Source organism: Salvelinus fontinalis, unplaced genomic scaffold (genome assembly GCF_029448725.1).
Source record: "Salvelinus fontinalis isolate EN_2023a unplaced genomic scaffold, ASM2944872v1 scaffold_0684, whole genome shotgun sequence".
Taxonomy (NCBI): domain Eukaryota; kingdom Metazoa; phylum Chordata; class Actinopteri; order Salmoniformes; family Salmonidae; genus Salvelinus; species Salvelinus fontinalis.
The window spans coordinates 159-27,744 of record NW_026600893.1 but is presented as its reverse complement, the minus strand read 5'-3'; the positions used below and the strand labels follow the sequence as shown (position 1 = coordinate 27,744).

Genomic DNA, 27,586 nt, shown 5'->3' with positions numbered 1-27,586 from the left:
AGACAGAGACAGAGACGGAGATGGAGACAGAGATGGAGACAGAGATGGAGACAGAGATGGTGACGGAGACGGAGACAGAGACAGAGATGGAGACAGAGACGGAGACTGTTCCTACCTGTGACAGTCTTGGTCTTGACCGGGCTGCTGGCGTAGTCTGAGGCCTGATTGGATGGCTGCTTGGCAAATGGCATGCTCCCCACAGACACCTCGTCCTCCCTCCGCTTGGACATGGACATGGGAACCGTCACCGGAGCCTGCAATCACACCACACCACCACGACGTCACACGGTGACTCAGCCACCAAAGAGAATTGACTAGAACCAAGCTAAGATACACTTATCATCAGTGTATTTATTTAAATGATTTCAGTGGTCGGGCATAATGCCATAGTGACGCGTCCAGTAACAGCTGCTTGTTAGATTTACCTAAAAGCAACATTTCTCCAGCCTGCTCCATCAGCCCTGACCATGTAGTCTGAGTCAGACAGGACTGCTTCTCAGAGTACAACACATTACACTACATCACCAAGCCTGCTCCATCAGCCCTGACCATGTAGTCTGAGTCAGACAGGGCTGCTTCTCAGAGTACAACACATTACACTACATGACCAAGCCTGCTCCATCAGCCCTGACCATGTAGTCTGAGTCAGACAGGGCTGCTTCTCAGAGTACAACACATTACACTACATGACCAAGCCTGCTCCATCAGCCCTGACCATGTAGTCTGAGTCAGACAGGACTGCTTCTCAGAGAGGGTACAAAACATTACACTACATCACCAAGCCTGCTCCATCAGCCCTGACCATGTAGTCTGAGTCAGACAGGGCTGCTTCTCAGAGTACAACACATTACACTACATCACCAATCCTGCTCCATCAGCCCTGACCATGTAGTCTGAGTCAGACAGGGCTGCTTCTCAGAGTACAACACATTACACTACATGACCAAGCCTGCTCCATCAGCCCTGACCATGTAGTCTGAGTCAGACAGGGCTGCTTCTCAGAGTACAACACATTACACTACATGACCAAGCCTGCTCCATCAGCCCTGACCATGTAGTCTGAGTCAGACAGGGCTGCTTCTCAGAGTACAACACATTACACTACATGACCAAGCCTGCTCCATCAGCCCTGACCATGTAGTCTGAGTCAGACAGGGCTGCTTCTCAGAGTACAACACATTACACTACATGACCAAGCCTGCTCCATCAGCCCTGACCATGTAGTCTGAGTCAGACAGGGCTGCATCTCAGAGAGGGTACAAAACATTACACTACATGACCAACAGGATGTGGACACCTGCTGGTCCAACATCTTATTCCAAAATCATGGGTGTTAATATGGTTTCCCCCCTTTTGCTGCCATAACAGCCTCCACTCTTCTGGGAAGGCTTTCCACTAGATGTTGGAACATTGCTGCTGTAACAGCCTCCACTCTTCTGGGAAGGCTTTCCACTAGATGTTGGAACATTGCTACTATAACAGCCTCCACTCTTCTGGGAAGGCTTTCCACTAGATGTTGGAACATTGCTGCTATAACAGCCTCCACTCTTCTGGGAAGGCTTTCCACTAGATGTTGGAACATTGCTGCTATAACAGCCTCCACTCTTCTGGGAAGGCTTTCCACTAGATGTTGGAACATTGCTGCTATAACAGCCTCCACTCTTCTGGGAAGGCTTTCCACTAGATGTTGGAACATTGCTGCGGGGACTTGCTTCCATTCAGCCACAAGAGCATTAGTGAGGTCGGGAACTGATGTTGGGCGATTAGGCCTGGCTCGCAGTCGGCGTTCCAATTCATCCCAAAGGTGTCGATGGGGTTGAGGTCAGGGCTCTGTGCAGGCCAGTCAAGTTCTTCCACATCGATCACAACAAACCAGTTCTGTATGGACCTCGCTTTGTGCACGGGGGCATTGTCATGCTGAAACAGGAAAGGACCTTCCCCAAACTGTTGCCACAAAGATGGAAGCACAGAATCGTCTAGAATGTCATTGTATGCTGTAGTGTTAAGATTTCCCTTCACTGGAACTAAGGGGCCTAGACCGAACAATGAAAAACAGCCCCAGACCATTATTCCTCCTCCACCAAACTTTACAGTTGGCACTATGCATTGGGCCAGGTAGCGTTCTCCTGGCATCCGCCAAACCCAGATTCGTCCGTCGGACTGCCAGATGGTGAAGCGTGATTCATCACTCCAGAGAACGTGTTTCCACTGCTCCAGAGTCCAATGGCGGCGAGCTTTACACCAGTCCAGCCGACGCTTGGCATTGTGCATGGTGATCTTAGGCTTGTGTGCGGCTGCTCAGCCATGGAAACCCATTTCATGAACAGTTGTCGTGCTGACGTTGCTTCCAGAGGCAGTTATGAACTCAGTACTGAGTGTTGCAACCGAGGACAGACAATTTTTTTCGTGCTACACGATTCAGCAGCCCCGTTTTCTGAACTTGTGTGGCCTACCACTTCGCGGCTGAGCCGTTGTTGCTCCTGGACGTTTCTACTTCACAATAACAGCACTTACAGTTGACCGGGGGGCAGCTGTAGCAGGGCAGAAATGTTATGAACTGACTTGTTGGAAAGGTGGCATCCTATGACGATACCATGTTGAAAGTCACTGAGCTCTTCAGTAAGGCCCATTCTACAGCCAATGTTTGTCTATGGAGATTGCATGGCTGTGTGCTTGATTTTATACACCTGTCAGCAATGGGTGTGGCTGAATTAGCCGAATCCGCTAATGTAATGTAATGTGTCCACATACTTTTGTATTGACAGTGTAGGTCGTCTCTGGTTGTCAGAGACAACAGGACATGACTGTCTGTCATGGACATTAACTTCAGGCAGCTTCAATAATTAAAAGAGGAAGGTTAACCTGAGAAACACAAGGGCCTGGAGGGCAGTGGAGAGGAGGAGAGGGGAGGAGAGGAGGGGAGGAGAGGAGAGGAGAGAGGAGAGAGGAGAGAGGAGAGGAGAGGGGAGGAGAGAGGAGGAGAGAGGAGAGGAGAGGGGAGGAGAGAGGGGAGGAGAGGAGAGGAGAGGGGAGATGAGGAGAGAGGAGAGAGGAGAGGAGAGGGGAGGAGAGGAGAGTAGAGAGGAGAGGAGAGGGGAGGAGAGGAGAGGAGAGGAGAGGAGAGGAGAGGGGAGGAGAGGAGAGGAAGAGGGGAGGGGAGGAGAGAGGAGGAGAGGGGAGGAGGGGAGAGAAGGGGAAAGGAGGGGAGGAGAAGGGATGAGAGAGGAGGAGAGGGGAGTGGAGAGGGGAGGGGAGTGGAGAGGGGAGTAAGGGAGAGGGGAGAGTGGAGAGGGGAGTGGAGAGGGGAGAGGGGAGAGGGGAGAGAGTTGGAGGGGAGGGGAAAGGAGGAGAGGAGAGGGGGGTGGAGAGGGGAGGAGAGGGCAGGGAAGGGAAAGAAGGGGAGGGGATGGGAGGAGAGAGCAGAATGCTGGGCTGGCTACAAGGCTGCAGGCAAAGAGGCTCCAACAGGGCCGTGGGCTCCAAGAGCAACACATGGGATGAGGTGGGGGCTGAAGGCTCGGGGCCAGGGGTCGGTGACGGGTGAATGTTTGTGTAGAGCGGCCTCACACGGAGCTGGCAGACTGCAGCTCAGCCCTGGCCCTGTGTGTGTGGGGGGGAAACACCACTGGCACCCGACAGCAGCTAGCTACAGTATGACATCTGGCAGGGGCCCACACACACACACACACACACACACACACACACACACACACACACACACACACACACACACACACACACACACACACACACACACACACACACACACACACACACACACAGATCACTTGATGTGATATAACTGACAAATATTTTTGAGGTGCTAATAATAATTTATATTTTTCCACTGAGTGGAACATATCTGTGTTTATATAAAGTGTTATGTTCCTCCTGAAACTAAGAACCTGGATATACACTGCTCAAAAAAATAAAGGGAACACTTAAACAACACAATGTAACTCCAAGTCAATCACACTTCTGTGAAATCAAACTGAAATCAAACACTTAGGAAGCAATACTGATTGACAATAAATTTCACATGCTGTTGTGCAAATGGAATAGACAAAAGGTGGAAATTATAGGCAATTAGCAAGACACCCCCAATAAAGGAGTGGTTCTGCAGGTGGTGACTACAGACCACTTCTCAGTTCCTATGCTTCGTGGCTGATGTTTTGGTCACTTTTGAATGCTGGCGGTGCTCTCACTCTAGTGGTAACATGAGACGGAGTCTACAACCCACACAAGTGGCTCAGGTAGTGCAGTTCATCCAGGATGGCACATCAATGCGAGCTGTGGCAAAAAGGTTTGCTGTGTCTGTCAGCGTAGTGTCCAGAGCATGGAGGCGTTAACCGGAGACAGGCCAGTACATCAGGAGACGTGGAGGAGGCCGTAGGAGGGGAACAACCCAGCAGCAGGACCGCTACCTCCGATTTCGAGCAGGAGGAGCACTGCCAGAGCCCTGCAAAATGACCTCCAGCAGGCCACAAATGTCCTGTCTGTAACGCTCCTGTCTGTAACGCTCCTGTCTCCAACGCTCCTGTCTCCAACGCTCCTGTCTCCAACGCTCCTGTCTCCAACGCTCCTGTCTGTAACGCTCCTGTCTGTAACGCTCCTGTCTCCAACGCTCCCGTCTCCAACGCTCCCGTCTCCAACGCTCCCGTCTCCAACGCTCCCGTCTGTAACGCTCCTGTCTCCAACGCTCCCGTCTCCAACGCTCCCGTCTCCAACGCTCCCGTCTCCAACGCTCCTGTCTGTAACGCTCCTGTCTCCAACGCTCCTGTCTCCAACGCTCCTGTCTGTAACGCTCCTGTCTCCAACGCTCCTGTCTCCAACGCTCCTGTCTCCAACGCTCCTGTCTCCAACGCTCCTGTCTCCAACGCTCCTGTCTCCAACGCTCCTGTCTCCAACGCTCCTGTCTCCAACGCTCCTGTCTCCAACGCTCCTGTCTCCAACGCTCCCGTCTCCAACGCTCCTGTCTGTAACGCTCCCGTCTCCAACGCTCCCGTCTGTAACGCTCCCGTCTCCATCGCTCCCGTCTGTAACGCTCCCGTCTGTAACGCTCCCGTCTCCAACGCTCCCGTCTCCAACGCTCCCGTCTCCAACGCTCCCGTCTCCAACGCTCCCGTCTCCAACGCTCCTGTCTGTAACGCTCCTGTCTGTAACGCTCCTGTCTGTAACGCTCCTGTCTGTAACGCTCCTGTCTGTAACGCTCCTGTCTGTAACGCTCCTGTCTCCAACGCTCCTGTCTCCAACGCTCCTGTCTGTAACGCTCCTGTCTCCAACGCTCCTGTCTCCAACGCTCCTGTCTCCAACGCTCCTGTCTCCAACGCTCCTGTATTCTAGAATGTTCCAGGGAACATTCCTATCCGTCTCTCTCCCTCCTGACCCCAAACACTAAGCCTCCGTCCTTCTCCTCTGTCCTCCAGCTGAAGGCCTCAGCTAATCCTGGAGCTCAGCATTCACACTCTAACCCTGACAGCCAGGAGTGTGTGTGTGTGTGTGTGTGTGTGTGTGTGTGTGTGTGTGTGTGTGTGTGTGTGTGTGTGTGTGTGTGTGTGTGTGTGTGTGTCAGCTAGGTTAGATGAGGAACAGGTCTCTTTCACCCTGGCACTGAGTCAATCACGAACATGTGCTTCCTTCTCTCTCTCCCCTGTGGGAGGTACGGACCAGATGAGCTGACTGAAAAAATACACGTTTTACAACGGTACATGTAGATCGATGTCCTGTATATGGCTGAACCTGTTTAATATCCCATCAGCCTCTCTGTCCTGTATATGGCTGAACCTGTTTAATATCCCATCAGCCTCTCTGTCCTGTATATGGCTGAACCTGTTTAATAACCAACCAGCCTCTCTGTCTGTCCTGTATATGGCTGAACCTGTTTAATATCCCATCAGCCTCTCTGTCCTGTATATGGCTGAACCTGTTTAATATCCCATCAGCCTCTCTGTCCTGTATATGGCTGAACCTGTTTAATATCCCATCAGCCTCTCTGTCTGTCCTGTATATGGCTGAACCTGTTTAATATCCCATCAGCCTCTCTGTCCTGTATATGGCTGAACCTGTTTAATATCCCATCAGCCTCTCTGTCTGTCCTGTATATGGCTGAGCCTGTTTAATATCCCATCAGCCTCTCTGTCTGTCCTGTATATGGCTGAACCTGTTTAATATCCCATCAGCCTCTATGTCCTGTATATGGCTGAACCTGTTTAATATCCCATCAGCCTCTCTGTCTGTCCTGTATATGGCTGAACCTGTTTAATATCCCATCAGCCTCTCTGTCCTGTATATGGCTGAACCTGTTTAATATCCCATCAGCCTCTCTGTCCTGTATATGGCTGAACCTGTTTAATATCCAACCAGCCTCTCTGTCCTGTATATGGCTGAACCTGTTTAATACCCCATCAGCCTCTCTGTCCTGTATATGGCTGAACCTGTTTAATATCCCATCAGCCTCTCTGTCCTGTATATGGCTGAACCTGTTTAATATCCCATCAGCCCCTCTGTCTGTCCTGTATATGGCTGAGCCTGTTTAATATCCCATCAGCCTCTCTGTCTGTCCTGTATATGGCTGAACCTGTTTAATATCCCATCAGCCTCTCTGTCCTGTATATGGCTGAACCTGTTTAATATCCCATCAGCCTCTCCGTCTGTCCTGTATAGGTCTGAACCTGTTTAATATCCCATCAGCCTCTCTGTCCTTTATATGGCTGAACCTGTTTAATATCCCATCAGCCTCTCTGTCCTGTATATGGCTGAACCTGTTTAATATCCAATCAGCCTCTCTGTCTGTCCTGTATATGGCTGAACCTGTTTAATATCCCATCAGCCTCTCTGTCCTGTATATGGCTGAACCTGTTTAATATCCCATCAGCCTCTCTGTCTGTCCTGTATATGGCTGAACCTGTTTAATATCCAACCAGCCTCTCTGTCCTGTATATGGCTGAACCTGTTTAATATCCCATCAGCCTCTCTGTCCTGTATATGGCTGAACCTGTTTAATATCCCATCAGCCTCTCTGTCTGTCCTGTATATGGCTGAGCCTGTTTAATATCCAACCAGCCTCTCTGTCCTGTAAATGGCTGAAACAGTTTAATATCCCATCAGCCTCTCTGTCCTGTATATGGCTGAACCTGTTTAATATCCCATCAGCCTCTCTGTCCTGTATATGGCTGAACCTGTTTAATATCCCATCAGCCTCTCTGTCCTGTATATGTCTGAACATGTTTAATATCCCATCAGCCTCTCTGTCCTGTATATGGCTGAACCTGTTTAATATCCCATCAGCCTCTCTGTCCTGTATATGGCTGAACCTGTTTAATATCCCATCAGCCTCTCTGTCTGTCCTGTATATGGCTGAACCTGTTTAATATCCCATCAGCCTCTCTGTCCTGTATATGGCTGAACCTGTTTAATATCCCATCAGCCTCTCTGTCTGTCCTGTATATGTCTGAACATGTTTAATATCCCATCAGCCTCTCTGTCTGTCCTGTATATGGCTGAACCTGTTTAATATCCAACCAGCCTCTCTGTCTGTCCTGTATATGGCTGAACCTGTTTAATAACCCACCAGCCTCTCTGTCCTGTATATGGCTGAACCTGTTTAATATCCCATCAGCCTCTCTGTCTGTCCTGTATATGGCTGAACCTGTTTAATATCCAACCAGCCTCTCTGTCCTGTATATGGCTGAACCTGTTTAATATCCCATCAGCCTCTCTGTCTGTCCTGTATATGGCTGAACCTGTTTAATATCCCATCAGCCTCTCTGTCCTGTATATGGCTGAACCTGTTTAATATCCAACCAGCCTCTCTGTCCTGTATATGGCTGAACCTGTTTAATATCCCATCAGCCTCTCTGTCCTGTATATGGCTGAACCTGTTTAATATCCAACCAGCCTCTCTGTCCTGTATATGACTGAACCTGTTTAATATCCAACCAGCCTCTCTGTCTGTCCTGTATATGGCTGAACCTGTTTAATATCCCATCAGCCTCTCTGTCTGTCCTGTATATGGCTGAACCTGTTTAATATCCAACCAGCCTCTCTGTCCTGTATATGGCTGAACCTGTTTAATATCCCATCAGCCTCTCTGTCTGTCCTGTATATGTCTGAACCTGTTTAATATCCAACCAGCCTCTCTGTATGTCCTGTATATGGCTGAACCTGTTTAATATCCCATCAGCCTCTCTGTCTGTCCTGTATATGGCTGAACCTGTTTAATATCCCATCAGCCTCTCTGTCTGTCCTGTATATGGCTGAACCTGTTTAATATCCCATCAGCCTCTCTGTCTGTTCTGTATATGGCTGAACCTGTTTAATATCCCATCAGCCTCGCTGTCCTGTATATGGCTGAACCTGTTTAATATCCCATCAGCCTCTCTGTCCTGTATATGGCTGAACCTGTTTAATATCCAACCAGCCTCTCTGTCTGTCCTGTATATGGCTGAACCTGTTTAATATCCCATCAGCCTCTCTGTCCTGTATATGGCTGAACCTGTTTAATATCCCATCAGCCTCTCTGTCCTGTATATGGCTGAACCTGTTTAATATCCCATCAGCCTCTCTGTCCTGTATATGGCTGAACCTGTTTAATATCCCATCAGCCTCTCTGTCCTGTATATGGCTGAACCTGTTTAATATCCAACCAGCCTCTCTGTCCTGTATATGGCTGAACCTTTTTAATATCCCATCAGCCTCTCTGTCCTGTATATGGCTGAACCTGTTTAATATCCCATCAGCCTCTCTGTCCTGTATATGGCTGAACCTGTTTAATATCCCATCAGCCTCTCTGCCCTGTATATGGCTGAACCTGTTTAATATCCAACCAGCCTCTCTGTCCTGTATATGGCTGAACCTGTTTAATATCCCATCAGCCTCTCTGTCCTGTATATGGCTGAACCTGTTTAATATCCCACCAGCCTCTCTGTCCTGTATATGGCTGAACCTGTTTAATATCCCATCAGCCTCTCTGTCCTGTATATGGCTGAACCTGTTTAATATCCAATCAGCCTCTCTGTCTGTCCTGTATATGGCTGAACATGTTTAATATCCAACCAGCCTCTCTGTCTGTCCTGTATATGGCTGAACCTGTTTAATATCCCATCAGCCTCTCTGTCTGTCCTGTATATGGCTGAACATGTTTAATATCCAACCAGCCTCTCTGTCTGTCCTGTATATGGCTGAACCTGTTTAATATCCAACCAGCCTCTCTGTCCTGTATATGGCTGAACCTGTTTAATATCCCATCAGCCTCTCTGTCTGTCCTGTATATGGCTGAACCTGTTTAATATCCAACCAGCCTCTCTGTCCTGTATATGGCTGAACCTGTTTAATATCCCATCAACCTCTCTGTCTGTCCTGTATATGGCTGAGCCTGTTTAATATCCCATCAGCCTCTCTGTCCTGTATATGGCTGATCCTGTTTAATATCCAACCAGCCTCTCTGTCTGTCCTGTATATGGCTGAACCTGTTTAATATCCCATCAGCCTCTCTGTCTGTCCTGTATATGGCTGAACCTGTTTAATATCCCATCAGCCTCTCTGTCCTGTATATGGCTGAACCTGTTTAATATCCCATCAGCCTCTCTGTCCTGTATATGGCTGAACCTGTTTAATATCCCATCAGCCTCTCTGTCTGTCCTGTATATGGCTGAGCCTGTTTAATATCCAACCAGCCTCTCTGTCTGTCCTGTATATGGCTGAACCTGTTTAATATCCCATTAGCCTCTCTGTCTGTCCTGTATATGGCTGAACCTGTTTAAAATCCCATCAGCCTCTCTGTCTGTCCTGTATATGGCTGAACCTGTTTAATATCCCATCAGCCTCTCTGTCCTGTATATGGCTGAACCTGTTTAATATCCAACCAGCCTCTCTGTCCTGTATATGGCTGAACCTGTTTAATATCCAACCAGCCTCTCTGTCTGTCCTGTATATGGCTGAGCCTGTTTAATATCCAACCAGCCTCTCTGTCTGTCCTGTATATGGCTGAACCTGTTTAATATCCCATCAGCCTCTCTGTCTGTCCTGTATATGGCTGAACCTGTTTAATATCCAACCAGCCTCTCTGTCCTGTATATGGCTGAGCCTGTTTAATATCCCATCAGCCACTCTGTCTGTCCTGTATATGGCTGAGCCTGTTTAATAACCAACCAGCCTCTCTGTCCTGTATATGGCTGAACCTGTTTAATATCCCATCAGCCTCTCTGTCTGTCCTGTATATGGCTGAACCTGTTTAATATCCCATCAGCCTCTCTGTCCTGTATATGGCTGAACCTGTTTAATATCCCATCAGCCTCTCTGTCTATCCTGTATATGGCTGAACCTGTTTAATATCCCATCAGCCTCTCTGTCTGTCCTGTATATGGCTGAACCTGTTTAATATCCCATCAGCCTCTCTGTCTGTCCTGTATAGGGCTGAACCTGTTTAATATCCCATCAGCCTCTCTGTCTGTCCTGTATATGGCTGAACCTGTTTAATATCCCATCAGCCTCTCTGTCTGTCCTGTATATGGCTGAACCTGTTTAATATCCAACCAGCCTCTCTGTCCTGTATATGGCTGAACCTGTTTAATATCCCATCAGCCTCTCTGTCTGTCCTGTATATGGCTGAACCTGTTTAATATCCCATCAGCCTCTCTGTCCTGTATATGGCTGAACCTGTTTAATATCCCATCAGCCTCTCTGTCTGTCCTGTATATGGCTGAACCTGTTTAATATCCCATCAGCCTCTCTGTCTGTCCTGTATATGGCTGAACCTGTTTAATATCCAACCAGCCTCTCTGTCCTGTATATGGCTGAACCTGTTTAATAACCAACTAGACTCTCTGTCTGTCCTGTATATGGCTGAACCTGTTTAATATCCCATCAGCCTCTCTGTCCTGTATATGGCTGAACCTGTTTAATATCCCATCAGCCTCTCTGTCTGTCCTGTATATGGCTGAACCTGTTTAATATCCCATCAGCCTCTCTGTCTGTCCTGTATATGGCTGAACCTGTTTAATATCCCATCAGCCTCTCTGTCTGTCCTGTATAGGGCTGAACCTGTTTAATATCCCATCAGCCTCTCTGTCTGTCCTGTATATGGCTGAACCTGTTTAATATCCCATCAGCCTCTCTGTCTGTCCTGTATATGGCTGAACCTGTTTAATATCCAACCAGCCTCTCTGTCCTGTATATGGCTGAACCTGTTTAATATCCCATCAGCCTCTCTGTCTGTCCTGTATATGGCTGAACCTGTTTAATATCCCATCAGCCTCTCTGTCCTGTATATGGCTGAACCTGTTTAATATCCCATCAGCCTCTCTGTCTGTCCTGTATATGGCTGAACCTGTTTAATATCCCATCAGCCTCTCTGTCTGTCCTGTATATGGCTGAACCTGTTTAATATCCAACCAGCCTCTCTGTCCTGTATATGGCTGAACCTGTTTAATAACCAACTAGACTCTCTGTCTGTCCTGTATATGGCTGAACCTGTTTAATATCCCATCAGCCTCTCTGTCCTGTATATGGCTGAACCTGTTTAATATCCCATCAGCCTCTCTGTCTGTCCTGTATATGGCTGAACCTGTTTAATATCCCATCAGCCTCTCTGTCTGTCCTGTATATGGCTGAACCTGTTTAATATCCAACTAGACTCTCTGTCTGTCCTGTATATGGCTGAGCCTGTTTAATATCCCATCAGCCTCTCTGTCTGTCCTGTATATGGCTGAACCTGTTTAATATCCCATCAGCCTCTCTGTCTGTCCTGTATATGGCTGAACCTGTTTAATATCCCATCAGCCTCTCTGTCCTGTATATGGCTGAACCTGTTTAATATCCCATCAGCCTCTCTGTCCTGTATATGGCTGAACCTGTTTAATATCCCACCAGCCTCTCTGTCTGTCCTGTATATGGCTGAACCTGTTTAATATCCCATCAGCCTCTCTGTCTGTCCTGTATATGGCTGAACCTGTTTAATATCCCATCAGCCTCTCTGTCTGTCCTGTATATGGCTGAACCTGTTTAATAACCAACCAGCCTCTCTGTCTGTCCTGTATATGGCTGAACCTGTTTAATATCCCATCAGCCTCTCTGTCTGTCCTGTATATGGCTGAACCTGTTTAATATCCAACCAGCCTCTCTGTCCTGTATATGGCTGAGCCTGTTTAATATCCCATCAGCCTCTCTGTCCTGTATATGGCTGAACCTGTTTAAAATCCCATCAGCCTCTCTGTCTGTCCTGTACATGGCTGAACCTGTGTATATGTATGTGTTCAGAATCACAACCATGACATCTGGCAGATATATACAGATATATACAGACATATATAAAGATATATACAGATAAATATACAGATCTATATATACAGACATATATAAAGATATATACAGATAAATATACAGATCTATATATACAGACATATATAAAGATATATACAGATAAATATACAGATCTATATATACAGACATATATAAAGATATATACAGATAAATATACAGATCTATATATACAGACATATATAAAGATATATACAGATAAATATACAGATCTATATATACAGACATATATAAAGATATATACAGATAAATATACAGATCTATATATACAGACATATATAAAGATATATACAGATAAATATACAGATATATATATATACAGATCTATACAGATATATATACAGAAATATACAGATCTATACAGGTATATATACAGATCTATACAGGTATATATACAGATCTATACAGGTATATATACAGATCTATACAGGTATATATACAGATCTATACAGGTATATATACAGATCTATACAGGTATATATACAGATCTATACAGGTATATATACAGATCTATACAGGTATATACAGATCTATACAGGTATATACAGATCTATACAGGTATATATAGATCTATACAGGTATATATAGATCTATACAGGTATATACAGATCTATACAGGTATATATACAGATCTATACAGGTATATATACAGATCTATACAGGTATATATAGATCTATACAGGTATATACAGATCTATACAGGTATATACAGGTATATATAGATCTATACAGGTATATATAGATCTATACAGGTATATATAGATCTATACAGGTATATATAGATCTATACAGGTATATATAGATCTATACAGGTATATACAGATCTATACAGATATATACATGTAAATACAGGGAGACATGGAAAAGGTAGAGGGAGAGAGGTTGGGGTGGTGTGTGTGTGGTGTGTATAGTGTATGTGTATGGTGTGGTGTGGTGTGGTGTGTGTGTGTGTGTGGTGTGTATAGTGTATGTGTATGGTGTGGTGTGGTGTGTGTGTGTGTGTGTGTGTGGTGTGTATAGTGTATGTGTATGGTGTGGTGTGTGTGTGTGTGTGGTGTGTAAAGTGTATGTGTATGGTGTGGTGTGGTGTGGTTTGTGTGTGTGTGTGGTGTGTATAGTGTATGTGTATGGTGTGGTGTGGTGTGGTGTGGTGTGTGTGTGTGTGTGGTGTGTATAGTGTATGTGTATGGTGTGGTATGGTGTGTGTGTGTGTGTGTGTGTGTGTGTGTGTGTGTGTGTGTGTGTGTGTGTGTGTGTGTGTGTGTGTGTGTGTGTGTGTGTGTGTGTGTGTGTGTGTGTATATGTGTGTGTGTGTGTGTGTATGTATATGGGAGTGTGTGTGTGTGTGTGTTTACCTGTTGCCTGCTGCTCCTCTTCTGAGGCTGGTGGAGGATCCATGTACTGAAGACAGGATCCAGGTTGACCGCTACGCCCTGGACACTGACCAGCAACACAGCACCTACAGACAACACATAGAGAACAGCAGGTTGACCGCTACGCCCTGGACACTGACCAGCAACACAGCGCCTACAGACAACACATACAGAACAGCAGGTTCACCGCTACGCCCTGGACACTGACCAGCAACACAGCACCTACAGACAACACATACAGAACAGCAGGTTCACCGCTACGCCCTGGACACTGACCAGCAACACAGCACCTACAGACAACACATACAGAACAGCAGGTCCACCGCTACGCCCTGGACACTGACCAGCAACACAGCGCCTACAGACAACACATAGAGAACAGCCGGTTCACCGCTACGCCCTGGACACTGACCAGCAACACAGCGCCTACAGACAACACATAGAGAACAGCAGGTTCACCGCTACGCCCTGGACACTGACCAGCAACACAGCACCTACAGACAACACATAGAGAACAGCAGGTTCACCGCTACGCCCTGGACACTGACCAGCAACACAGCGCCTACAGACAACACATAGAGAACAGCCGGTTCACCGCTACGCCCTGGACACTGACCAGCAACACAGCACCTACAGACAACACATAGAGAACAGCAGGTTGACCGCTACGCCCTGGACACTGACCAGCAACACAGCGCCTACAGACAACACATAGAGAACAGCAGGTTCACCGCTACGCCCTGGACACTGACCAGCAACACAGCACCTACAGACAACACATACAGAACAGCAGGTTCACCGCTACGCCCTGGACACTGACCAGCAACACAGCACCTACAGACAACACATACAGAACAGCAGGTTCACCGCTACGCCCTGGACACTGACCAGCAACACAGCACCTACAGACAACACATACAGAACAGCAAGTTGACCGCTACGCCCTGGACACTGACCAGCAACACAGCACCTACAGACAACACATAGAGAACAGCAGGTTCACCGCTATGCCCTGGACACTGACCCACCATGTTCCTACAGCCAGGTGGTAACCATGTTCCTACAGCCAGGTATTAACCATGTCCCTACAGCCAGGTGGTAACCATGTTCCTACAGCCAGGTAGTAACCATGTTCCTACAGCCAGGTGGTAACCATGTTCCTACAGCCAGGTAGTAACCATGTTCCTACAGCCAGGTGGTAACCATGTTCCTACAGCCAGGTAGTAACCGTGTTCCTACAGCCAGGTGGTAACCGTGTTCCTACTGCCAGGTAGTAACCCTGTTCCTACAGCCAGGTGGTAACCATGTTCCTACAGCCAGGTGGTAACCATGCTCCTACAACCAGGTGGTAACCATGTTCCTACAGCCAGGTGGTAACCATGTTCCTACAGCCAGGTAGTAACCATGTTCCTACAGCCAGGTGGTAACCATGTTCCTACTGCCAGGTAGTAACCATGTTCCTACAGCCAGGTATTAACCATGTTCCTACAGCCAGGTGGTAACCATGTTCCTACTGCCAGGTGGTAACCATGTTCCTACAGCCAGGTGGTAACCATGTTCCTACAGCCAGGTAGTAACCATGTTCCTACAGCCAGGTGGTAACCATGTTCCTACAGCCAGGTGGTAACCATGTTCCTACAGCCAGGTGGTAACCATGTTCCTACTGCCAGGTGGTAACCATGTTCCTACAGCCAGGTGGTAACCATGTTCCTACTGCCAGGTGGTAACCATGTTCCTACAGCCAGGTATACTCCTACAGCCAGATAGTAACCATGTTCCTACAGCCAGGTGGTAACCATGTTCCTACAGCCAGGTGGTAACCATGTTCCTACAGCCAGGTATTAACCATGTTCCTACTGCCAGGTGGTAACCATGTTCCTACAGCCAGGTAGTAACCATGTTCCTACAGCCAGGTGGTAACCATGTTCCTACAGCCAGGTGGTAACCATGTTCCTACAGCCAGGTAGTAACCATGTTCCTACAGCCAGGTAGAAACCATGTTCCTACAGCCAGGTATGTTCCTACAGCCAGGTATGTTCCTACAGCCAGGTAGTAACCATGTTCCTACAGCCAGGTGGTAACCATGTTCCTACAGCCAGATATTAACCATGTTCCTACTGCCAGGTATTAACCATGTTCCTACTGCCAGGTATTAACCATGTTCCTACTGCCAGGTGGTAACCATGTTCCTACAGACAGATATTAACCATGTTCCTACAGCCAGGTATTAACCATGTTCCTACAGCCAGGTATTAACCATGTTCCTACTGCCAGGTAGTAACCATGTTCATACAGCCAGGTATTAACCATGTTCCTACTGCCAGGTGGTAACCATGTTCCTACTGCCAGGTATTAACCATGTTCCTACTGCCAGGTAGTAACCATGTGCCTACTGCCAGGTATTCACCATGTTCCTACAGCCAGGTGGTAACCATGTTCCTACAGCCAGGTATTAACCATGTTCCTACAGCCAGGTGGTAGCCATGTTCCTACAGCCAGGTAGTAACCATGTGCCTACTGCCAGGTGGTAACCTTGTGCCTACTGCCAGGTGGTAACCATGTTCCTACAGCCAGGTGGTAACCATGTTCCTACAGCCAGGTGGTAACCATGTTCCTACAGCCAGGTAGTAACCATGTTCCTACTGCCAGGTAGTAACCATGTTCCTACAGCCAGGTAGTAACCATGTTCCTACAGCCAGGTAGTAACCATGTTCCTACAGCCAGGTAGTAACCATGTTCCTACAGCCAGGTGGTAACCATGTTCCTACAGTCAGGTGGTAACCATGTTCCTACTGCCAGATATTAACCATGTTCCTACAGCCAGATAGTAACCATGTTCCTACAGCCAGGTGGTAACCATGTTCCTACAGCCAGGTGGTAACCATGTTCCTACAGCCAGGTATTAACCATGTTCCTACTGCCAGGTGGTAACCATGTTCCTACAGCCAGATGGTAACCATGTTCCTACAGCCAGGTAGTAACCATGTTCCTACTGCCAGGTACATGGTTACTACCTGGCTGTAGGAACATGGTTACTACCTGGCTGTAGGAACATGGTTACTACCTGGCTGTAGGAACATGGTTAATACCTGGCTGTAGGAACATGGTTACTACCTGGCTGTAGGAACATGGTTACCATGGTTACATCCAGGTAGTAACCATGCTCCTACAGCCAGGTGGTAGCCATGGTCCTGTGTTCAGCCTTTGAGGTAGCCATGTGTTTTAAAAGTGTGTCCCACAAAGCCAAGAATAACATTTTCTCCCCTGATAAATCTCTATGAAACGCAAGACTTTCAGGAGGTTAAGTTTATTCTTAACTAATAATCTTTAGCAACAATATGTGTCTGAGGTAATGCCAGGGGATGGTATAGATAATGACTAGCATGCCGTGGGGATTAGGGAAGAGGCCTCTGACGTGCCGTGGAATGTCCCGGAATAACGTCAAGAGAACGCAGCGGAACCTCTGATGAGCCCGGGGAGTTCCGAGGGGCTTTGGCGCTCTCCGGTTCTTCTGTTTCAGCCCTGCGGCGGTGTGGGGAGGGGGGTAACGGTGTATCAGACTGAGGGGGGGGGGGGGGGGGTAACGGTGTATCAGACTGTGTGTGGGGGGGGGGGGGGGGTAACGGTGTATCAGACTGAGGGTGGGGTGGGGGGGTGTATCAGACTGAGGGTGGAGGGGGGGGTAACGGTGTATCAGACTGAGGGGGGGGGGGGTAACAGTGTATCAGACTGAGGGGGGGGGGGGGTAACGGTGTATCAGACTGAGGGGGGGGGGGGTAACGGTGTATCAGACTGAGGGGGGGGGGGGGTAACGGTGTATCAGACTGAGGGGGGGGGGGGGGGGGGGGTAACGGTGTATCAGACTGAGGGGGGGGGGGGGGGGGGTAACGGTGTATCAGACTGAGGGTGGGGGTGGGGGGGGAGGTAACGGTGTATCAGACTGAGGGTGGGGTGGGGGGGTGTATCAGACTGAGGGTGGAGGGGGGGTAACGGTGTATCAGACTGAGGGGGGGGGTAACAGTGTATCAGACTGAGAGGGGGGGGGGGGGGGTAACGGTGTATCAGACTGAGGGGGGGGGTAACGGTGTATCAGACTGAGGGGGGGAGGGGGGTAACGGTGTATCATACTGAGGGTGGGGGTGGGGGGGGGGTAACGGTGTATCAGACTGAGGGGGGGGGGGGTAACGGTGTATCAGACTGAGGGGGGGGGGGGGGGGGGGGTAACGGTGTATCAGACTGAGGGTGGGGGTGGGGGGGGGGTAACGGTGTATCAGACTGAGGGTGGGGTGGGGGGGTGTATCAGACTGAGGGTGGAGGGGGGGTAACGGTGTATCAGACTGAGGGGGGGGGTAACAGTGTATCAGACTGAGGGGGGGGGGGGGTAACGGTGTATCAGACTGAGGGGGGTAACGGTGTATCAGACTGAGGGGGGGAGGGGGTAACGGTGTATCATACTGAGGGTGGGGGTGGGGGGGGGTAACGGTGTATCAGACTGAGGGGGGGGGGGGTAACGGTGTATCAGACTGGGGGGGGGGGGGGGGGGTAACGGTGTATCAGACTGAAGGGGGGGGGGGGGGGTAACGGTGTATCAGACTGAGGGTGGGGGGGGTTGTGGATTAAAACCGCTTAAGGATTGGACCCTTTTTTTCAATTTTCGCCTAAAATGACAAACCCCAATCTAACTGCCTGTAGCTCAGGACCTGAAGCAAGGATATGCAGATCATTGGTACCATTTGAAAGGAGTGGGTTAGGGTAAAATGACAGACCCAAATCTAACTGCCTGTAGCTCAGGACCTGAAGCAACGATATGCAGATCATTGGTACCATTTGAAAGGAGTGGGTTAGGGTAAAATGACAGACCCAAATCTAACTGCCTGTAGCTCAGGACCTGAAGCAAGGATATGCAGATCATTGGTACCAGTTGAAAGGAAACATGTTCAGGTTTGTGGAAATGTGAAACTGATGTATGAGAATATAACACATTAGATCTGGTAGAAGTAATGAAAAAAAAATGTATATATAGGGGACTGCTCTATGTTAATGTTGAGTAACTCTAGGATACTGATCTATGTTAATGTTGAGTACTTCTAGGGGAACTGTAGGGGACTGATCTATGTCAATGTTGAGTAACTCTAGGGGAACTGCTCTATGTTAATGTTGAGTAACTCGAGGGGAATTGTAGGGGACTGATCTATGGTAATGTTGAGTAACTCTAGGGGAACTGCTCTATGTTAATGTTGAGTAACTCGAGGGGAATTGTAGGGGACTGATCTATGGTAATGTTGAGTAACTCTAGGGGAACTGCTCTATGTTAATGTTGAGTAACTATAGGGGAACTATAGAGGACTGATCTATGTTAATGTGGAGTAACTCTAGGGGAACTGCTCTATGTTAATGTTGAGTGACTCTAGGGAACTGATCTATGTTAATATTGAGTAACTATAGGGGAACTGTAGAGGACTGATATATGTTAAGTAACTATAGGGGACTGATCTATGTTAATGTTGAGTAACTGTAGGGGACTGATCTATGTTAATGTTGAGTAACTCTAGGGGAATGATCTATGTTAATGTTGAGTAACTCTAGGGAAACTGCTCTATGTTAATGTGAGTAACTCTAGGGGAACTGTCGGGGACTGATCTATGTTAATGTGAGTAACTCTAGGGGAAATGTAGGGGGCTGATCTATGTTAATTTGTGTAACTCTAGGGGAACTGTACGGGACTGATCTATGTTAATGTGAGTAACTATAGGGGAACTGTAGGGGTCTGATCTATGTTAATGTTGAGTAACTCTAGGGGAACTGCTCTATGTTAATGTGAGTAACTCTAGGGGAACTGTAGGGGAACTGTTCTATGTTAATGTTGAGTAACTCTAGGAGAACTGTGCTGGTTGAATAACAGAGTCCATAGATAACAGCCACTAGGTCACCAGGTGGTGAGGAGCTCCAGTGATGGATGTTCCTGAACCCCTTTACTATGAGGAGGAAACAGAGAAGATGAGGTCACGCTCTCACTGTCCTCTCTCTCAATGTCCTCTCAATCTCACTGTCCTCTCTCTCTCTCTCTCACTGTCCTCTCTCTCTCTGTCTTCTCTCTCTCTAAATGTCCTCTCAATCTCACTGTCCTCTCTCTCTCTCTTCTCTCATCTCTCTCTCACTGTCCTCTCGCTCTCACTGCCCTCTCTCTCTCTCTCTCTCTCTCTCTCTCTCTCTCTCTCCTCTCTCTCTGTCTCTCTCTTCTCACTGTCCTCTCTCTCTGTCCTCTCTCTCTCTCTCACTGTCCTCTCTCTCTCTCACTGCCCTCTCTCTCTCTCACTGCCCTCTCTCTCTCTCACTGCCCTCTCTCTCTCTCACTGCCCTCTCTCTCTCTCAATGTCCTCTCTCTCTCTCAATGTCCTCTCTCTCTCTCAATGTCCTCTCTCTCTCTCAATGTCCTCTCTCTCTCTCAATGTCCTCTCTCTCTCTCACTGTCATCTCTCTCTCTCACTCTCTCACTATTCCCTCTCTCTCACTGTCCTCTCGCTCTCTCTTTATCACTGTCCTCTCTCTCTCCCTATTCCCTCTCTCTCTCACTGTCCTCTCTCTCTCTCTCACTATTCCCTCTCTTTCTCACGGTCCTCCCTCCCTCCCAGAGTAACCATAACCTCATGCCTGTGGGTTGGTCTCCTAGCCTGCTGTAGACCACACTGTGGCTGGGTAATAGGGCTTGGCTGTGTGGGCTGCTGGATGGGGTCCCGCAACTGTAAGTGACTTCTCTCTACCAGAGCAGGGCTGTATATATACAAAGGGTGTCCAAAATGGCACCTTATGCCCTGTATAGTGCACTACTTTACACCAGGACCCACCCTATTCCCTATATAGTGCACTACTTTAGACCAGAACCTAATGGCACCCTATTCCCTATATAGTGCCCTACTTTCGACCAGGGCCCATTAGTAAAAGGGTGTCATTTGTATATAACCTCCCCCATGTTCTGTAGTACAGTGAAGATGCATTAGATGGATAAACCCTGGTCCTGACAACCAGAGGGACATCCTACCAGTTTTAAAAAGCTAGCCAGCTTCATTCCAGGTCAGGTCAGGTCCCATAGAGCTCTACTGTTGACCAGGTCCTATAGGACTCTACTGTTGACCAGGTCCCATAGAGCTCTACTGTTGACCAGGTCCTATAGGACTCTACTGTTGACCAGGTCCTATAGAGCTCTACTGTTGACCAGGTCCTATAGAGCTCTACTGTTGACCAGGTCCTATAGGACTCTACTGTTGACCAGGTCCTATAGGGCTCTACTGTTGACCAGGTCCTATAGGGCTCTACTGTTGACCAGGTCCTATAGGACTCTACTGTTGACCAGGTCCTATAGGACTCTACTGTTGACCAGGTCCTATAGGACTCTACTGTTGACCAGGTCCTATAGGACTCTACTGTTGACCAGGTCCAATAGGACTCTACTGTTGACCAGGTTCCATAGAGCTCTACTGTTGACCAGGTCCCATAGAGCTCTACTGTTGACCAGGTCCCATAGGACTCTACTGTTGACCAGGTCCCATAGGACTCTACTGTTGACCAGGTCCCATAGGACTCTACTGTTGACCAGGTCATATAGGGCTCTACTGTTGACCAGGTCCTATAGAGCTCTACTGTTGACCAGGTCCTATAGAGCTCTACTGTTGACCAGGTCCTATAGGACTCTACTGTTGACCAGGTCCTATAGGACTCTACTGTTGACCAGGGCCCACTGTTAGTCCATGAAGACATTACACCCTCTCTGTTTTACCAGAAGTGTTCTGTCTACAACAACCAGTCCAGACATTATAACCTCTCTGTTTTACCAGAAGTGTTCTGTCTACACAACAACCAGTCCATGAAGACATTACACCCTCTCTGTTTTACCAGAAGTGTTCTGTCTACACAACAACCAGTCCAGACATTACAACCTCTCTGTTTTACCAGAAGTGTTCTGTCTACACAACAACCAGTCCAGACATTACACCCTCTCTGTTTTACCAGAAGTGTTCTGTCTACACAACAACCAGTCCAGACATTACAACCTCTCTGTTTTACCAGAAGTGTTCTGTCTACACAACAACCAGTCCATGAAGACATTACACCCTCTCTGTTTTACCAGAAGTGTTCTGTCTACACAACAACCAGTCCATGAAGACATTACAACCTCTCTGTTTTACCAGAAGTGTTCTGTCTACACAACAACCAGTCCATGAAGACATTACAACCTCTCTGTTTTACCAGAAGTGTTCTGTCTACACAACAACCAGTCCAGACATTACAACCTCTCTGTTTTACCAGGAGTGTTCTGTCTACAACAACAACCAGTCCATGAAGACATTACAACTGTTCTACAGTATGAGTGTGCACCTACGGAGCTCCAAGCAAGCAAGTGGGTCTGTGTGTCTGTCTGCCTGTCTGCCTGTCTGCCTGTCTGCCTGTCTGCCTGCCTGTCTGTCTGTCTGTCTGTCTGTCTGTCTGTCTGTCTGTCTGCCTGCCTGTATGTCTGCCTGCCTGCCTGTATGCATGTATGTCTGCCTGCCTGCCTGTATGCATGTATGTCTGCCTTGTTAGGGGAGCAGGGCTAAGAACCCTAAGAGGAGGAGGGGGGCCAGTCAGTCAGCCAGTCAGCCAGTCAGTCAGTCAGCCAGTCAGCCAGTCAGCCAGTCAGTCAGCCAGTCAGCCAGTCAGCCAGTCAGTCAGCCAGTCAGCCAGCCAGCCAGTCAGCCAGCCAGTCAGCCAGCCAGCCAGTCAGTCAGTCAACCAGCCAGCCAGCCAGCCAGTCAGCCAGTCAGTCAGCCAGCCAGTCAGTCAGCCAGCCAGTCAGTCAGCCAGTCAGTCAGTCAGCCAGTCAGTCAGCCAGTCAGTCAGTCAGTCAGTAAGTCAGCCAGCCAGCCAGTCAGCCAGCCAGTCAGTCAGCCAGCCAGTCAGTCCGTCAGCCAGTCAACCAGTCAGCCAGTCAGCCAGTCAGTACAGCAGTTGTAGGCCGGTGTAGAGGGAGAAGTCCAGAAGTCCAGGGGGTTATGACCCGTCCAGAAGTCAAACTAATCCCTTTCAGAATCACCTCATTGTTGGACCTGACTGAGACCTACATTGGTTTATGGCAGCAAGTCTCCTCTCCTCCCTCTCTCTCTCCTTCCCTCTATCTCATCTCTCTCTCCTCCCCTCCTCTCTCTCTCCTCCCTCTCTCTCTCTCCTCTCCCCTCCTCTCCTCTCTCTCTCCTCCCTCTCTCTCTCTCCCCTCCTCCCTCTCTCTCTCCTCCCCCCTCCCTCTCTCTCCCCTCCTCCCTCTCTCTCTCCTCCCCCCTCTCTCTCTCCTCCCCCCTCCCTCTCTCCATCTCCTCCTCTCCTCTCATCCCTCCCTCTTCTCTCATCTCCTCCCCTACTCTCATCCCTCTCTCTCTCCTCCCCTCTCTGCTCCCCTACTCTCCTCTACCCCCTCTTTCTCTCCTCCCCTCCTCTCCTCTCTCCCCTCCCCTACTCTCCCCATCCTCTCCTCTCTCAGGTCTATAAATAAATAAGCTCCGTGTCAGCTAGATGACTCCTGACAGGTTTGGTTTAATTTCCAAGCCAAGTAGCAAAACAAAAGATCGCGCCAGTTTAGCCGAGCGTGGGCCACAGTACCGACTCTCTTAATGACTTTTCCGATGAGCTCATGGCTAGAAGGTATCTTGGAGCATGTCGGGCTGCTGCCTGCACTGCTCAACAGGTGTTCTCGAATGCTACAGGCATGGCTGGTTAGCTGACTGGCTGTTCCTTTGGCTGTTAGCTCAACTGTTGACACCAGTGTTATGCCTGGTTCTGGGGGTCGTGGGTCTCTGGGTCGTGGTGAGAGGGGTGGACCGGCAGGGCTTACGGGCTGCAGTCAGGTGGGGTAACGGTGGGGGGAACCAGCCACGTCACGAGGGGAACACAACCAGGGCTCAGGAAGGACAAATTTTCTCTGTCAGGATCAAGAACAAAGTCCTGCTGGGCATTAAGAAGATAGAGACACGGGGTCATATCAAACTGTACATCTAGTATTTTCTGTGCAGCAGTATGTATAGAGGAAAGTATGTCTCCAGCTTACAGCTCACCCTGCTCTCTCTCTCTATCACCCTGCTCTCTCTGTCTCTCTCTCACACTGATCTCTCTGTCTCTCTCTCCCTGATCTCTCTCTCTCTCTCGCTCTCTGTCTCTCTATCACTGCTCTCTCTCTCTCTATCTCTCTCACCCTGCTCTCTCTCTCACTCACCGTGCTCTCTCTCTCACTCTCTCTCTCTGCTCTCTCTATGCTCTCTCTCACTCCTCTCTCTCTCAGTATGTTACAGTCACCATGATGTACTACAGCCAGGCAGTATGTTACAGTCACCATGATGTACTACAGCCAGGCAGTATGTTACAGACACCATGATGGACTACAGCCAGGCAGTATGTTACAGTCACCATGATGGACTACAGCCAGGCAGTATGTTACAGTCACCATGATGGACTACAGCCAGGCAGTATGTTACAGTCACCATGACGGACTACAGCCAGGCAGTATGTTACAGTCACCATGACGGACTACAGCCAGGCAGTATATTACAGTCACCATGATGGACTACGGCCAGGCAGTATGTTACAGTCACCATGATGGACTACAGCCAGGCAGTATGTTACAGACACCATGATCTACTACAGCCAGGCAGTATGTTACAGTCACCATGATGGACTACAGCCAGGCAGTATGTTACAGTAACCATGATGGACTACAGCCAGGCAGTATGTTACAGTCACCATGATGGACTACAGCCAGGCAGTATGTTACAGTCACCATGATGGACTACAGCCAGGCAGTATGTTACAGTCACCATGGTGGACTACAGCCAGGCAGTATGTTACAGTCACCATGATGGACTACAGCCAGGCAGTATGTTACAGTCACCATGATGGACTACAGCCAGGCAGTATGTTACAGTCACCATGATGGACTACAGCCAGGCAGTATGTTACAGTCACCATGATGGACTACAGCCAGGCAGTATGTTACAGTCACCATGATGGACTACAGCCAGGCAGTATGTTACAGTCACCATGATGGACTACAGCCAGGCAGTATGTTACAGTCACCATGATGGACTACAGCCAGGCAGTATGTTACAGTCACCATGGTGGACTACAGCCAGGCAGTATGTTACAGTCACCATGATGGACTACAGCCAGGCAGTATGTTACAGTCACCATGATGGACTACAGCCAGGCAGTATGTTACAGTCACCATGATGGACTACAGCCAGGCAGTATGTTACAGTCACCATGATGGACTACAGCCAGGCAGTATGTTACAGTCACCATGATGGATTACAGCCAGGCAGTATATTACAGTCACCATGATGGACTACGGCCAGGCAGTATGTTACAGTCACCATGATGGACTACAGCCAGGCAGTATGTTACAGTCACCATGGTGGACTACAGCCAGGCAGTATGTTACAGTCACCATGATGGACTACAGCCAGGCAGTATGTTACAGTCACCATGATGGACTACAGCCAGGCAGTATGTTACAGTCACCATGATGGACTACAGCCAGGCAGTATGTTACAGTCACCATGGTGGACTACAGCCAGGCAGTATGTTACAGTCACCATGATGGACTACAGCCAGGCAGTATGTTACAGTCACCATGATGGACTACAGCCAGGCAGTATGTTACAGTCACCATGATGGACTACAGCCAGGCAGTATGTTACAGTCACCATGATGGACTACAGCCAGGCAGTATGTTACAGTCACCATGATGGACTACAGCCAGGCAGTATGTTACAGTCACCATGGTGGACTACAGTCCAACTGACACGCATATCAATAGCCAAAATTCATTATATTATCAATTTACGAGCATCGTCTCCCCGACCTGTCTTGTAGCATGACTCACTTGCTATGAACCATGGGTAATGGAAGGTTTAGCTAGCTAGTTAATAATGGACAAGTGACTGGCTCAGGTTTACCTAGCTAGTTAATAATGAGTGACTGGCTCAGGCTTAGCTAACTAGTTAATAATGAGTGACTGGCACAGGTTTAGCTAGCTAGTTAATAATGAGTGACTGGCTCAGGTTTAGCTAGCTAGTTAATAATGGACTAGTGACTGGCTCAGGTTTAACTAGCTAGTTAATAATGGACAAGTGACTGGCTCAGGTTTAACTAGCTAGTTAATAATGGACAAGTGACGGGCTCAGGTTTAGCTAGCTAGTTAATAATGGACTAGTGACTGGCTCAGGTTTAGCTAGCTAGTTAATAATGGACAAGTGACTGGCTCAGGTTTAGCTAGCTAGTTAATAATGAGTGACTGGCTCAGGTTTAGCTAGCTAGTTAATAATGGACAAGTGACTGGCTCAGGTTTAGCTAGCTAGTTAATAATGGACAAGTGACTGGCTCAGGTTTAACTAGCTAGTTAATAATGGACAAGTGATGGGCTCAGGTTTAGCTAGCTAGTTAATAATGGACAAGTGATGGGCTCAGGTTTAGCTAGCTAGTTAATAATGGACAAGTGACTGGCTCAGGTTTAGCTAGCTAGTTAATAATGGACAAGTGACTGGCTCAGGTTTAGCTAGCTAGTAAATAATGGACAAGTGACTGGACAGTTTTCATGAAACACTAGAAACTCGCACAACTAAGACATCGAAATTAAACTTCTAAAATAAATTACAGATGAGATTATTCTGATTTAAATTATTCAGACTATTTCTTAGGGCGGTGTAGAAGTGACTGTTGTTGCTAGGTAACATGCTAAGATTCACGGGAAGAAGTTGCTGCCAAGGGTGCACATGATAAAGAGGCCTCCGAAGTGCGCAGTGGAGCACTCCGAAGGGCGCAGTGGAGCCCTCGATGACTCGACAACTGGCGTTTGAGATCAACTTGATTGACTCGTGAGCGGGCCTATTGAATGATCATTTTGAGATACATATTTTCCCAGTGAGCTAGGGGTTAATTCCCAGGGTTTCCAGAAATCGCAGTTGGAATATTCCCAGATTTCCTGCTTATTCTCTTCTCATTCCGGGAATCTTCCAGCTAGAGAATTTTGGGCAAGTTACAAGAATGTTACAACCCTACAGTGAAATAACAGTAACCATGGTGACGTAGTAAAGCTCTACCCTACAGGAACCCCTTCTCTCTTAATCACCAATCACTATCAGGCTACAGGGGCCTGAGAGGGACAAATGAGAGAAGGAAACTAAAAGGGCTTCGAGATGTCATTCTCCTAATCAACATGATTTGTGATGTTCCTGTAATGCACATATGTCAGAGTCAAGGCCCGCGGGCCACATCCGGCCCGCGAGAAGGTTTTTTACGGCCCCTGGGATGATCTTGATTTATTATTAGAACCGGCCCGCAGACCGCAGCAAGCCGGCAGCCCGCAGATCTTTTACACGCACCAATACTACATTTCCCACAATGCAACGGTGACGCACCGAGCAGTAGGCTGCTTCATTTCAATATTTATTGGCACAGCAGTCGTCAGCATCACAGTAAAATTAACTTTCAGATACCCATCAAAAATGGCAAAACGGAAGGTGGACACTGAGAACCGGGGGTTTCAAACAAGGTGGGAGTCGGAGTATATGTTCACGGAGGTAGCTGGAAAACCTGTGTGTCTTCTGTGTGGAGAAAGTGTGGCGGTACTGAAAGAGTATAATCTGAGACGACATTATGAAACGAAACACGCGGACAAAAACAAGAATATGGACATGGAACAAAGGCTACAAAAGGCAGAGGAATTAAAACGAGGCCTCAAATCTCGACAGGCTCTGTTCAAAAAAGCCAAATCACAAGGCCAGGCTGCTGTCAAGGCCAGTTTTATTTTGGCAGAAGAGATCGCTAAATCAGCCCGGCCATTTACGGAGGGGGATTTCATCAAAAACTGCATGATTAAA

The 27,586-nt window shown here is 48.2% G+C and overlaps 1 protein-coding gene across 1 annotated transcript in view; it reads right to left on the bottom strand.

The window, feature by feature from the left end:
* The window catches only part of LOC129847045 (intermembrane lipid transfer protein VPS13B), a 75,085-nt gene extending 60,998 nt beyond the window's left edge, over positions 1–14,087 (bottom strand). Inside the window, exons 1-2 of the mRNA XM_055914821.1 lie at positions 13,671–14,087; positions 116–254 (exon numbers count right to left, since the gene is read on the bottom strand). Of these exons, the coding sequence (XP_055770796.1) occupies positions 116–236 (121 nt within the window). The 5' untranslated portion in view covers positions 237–254; positions 13,671–14,087. The remainder of the gene's footprint in view (positions 1–115; positions 255–13,670) is intronic.
* Between the last annotated feature and the right edge of the window lie 13,499 nt (positions 14,088–27,586).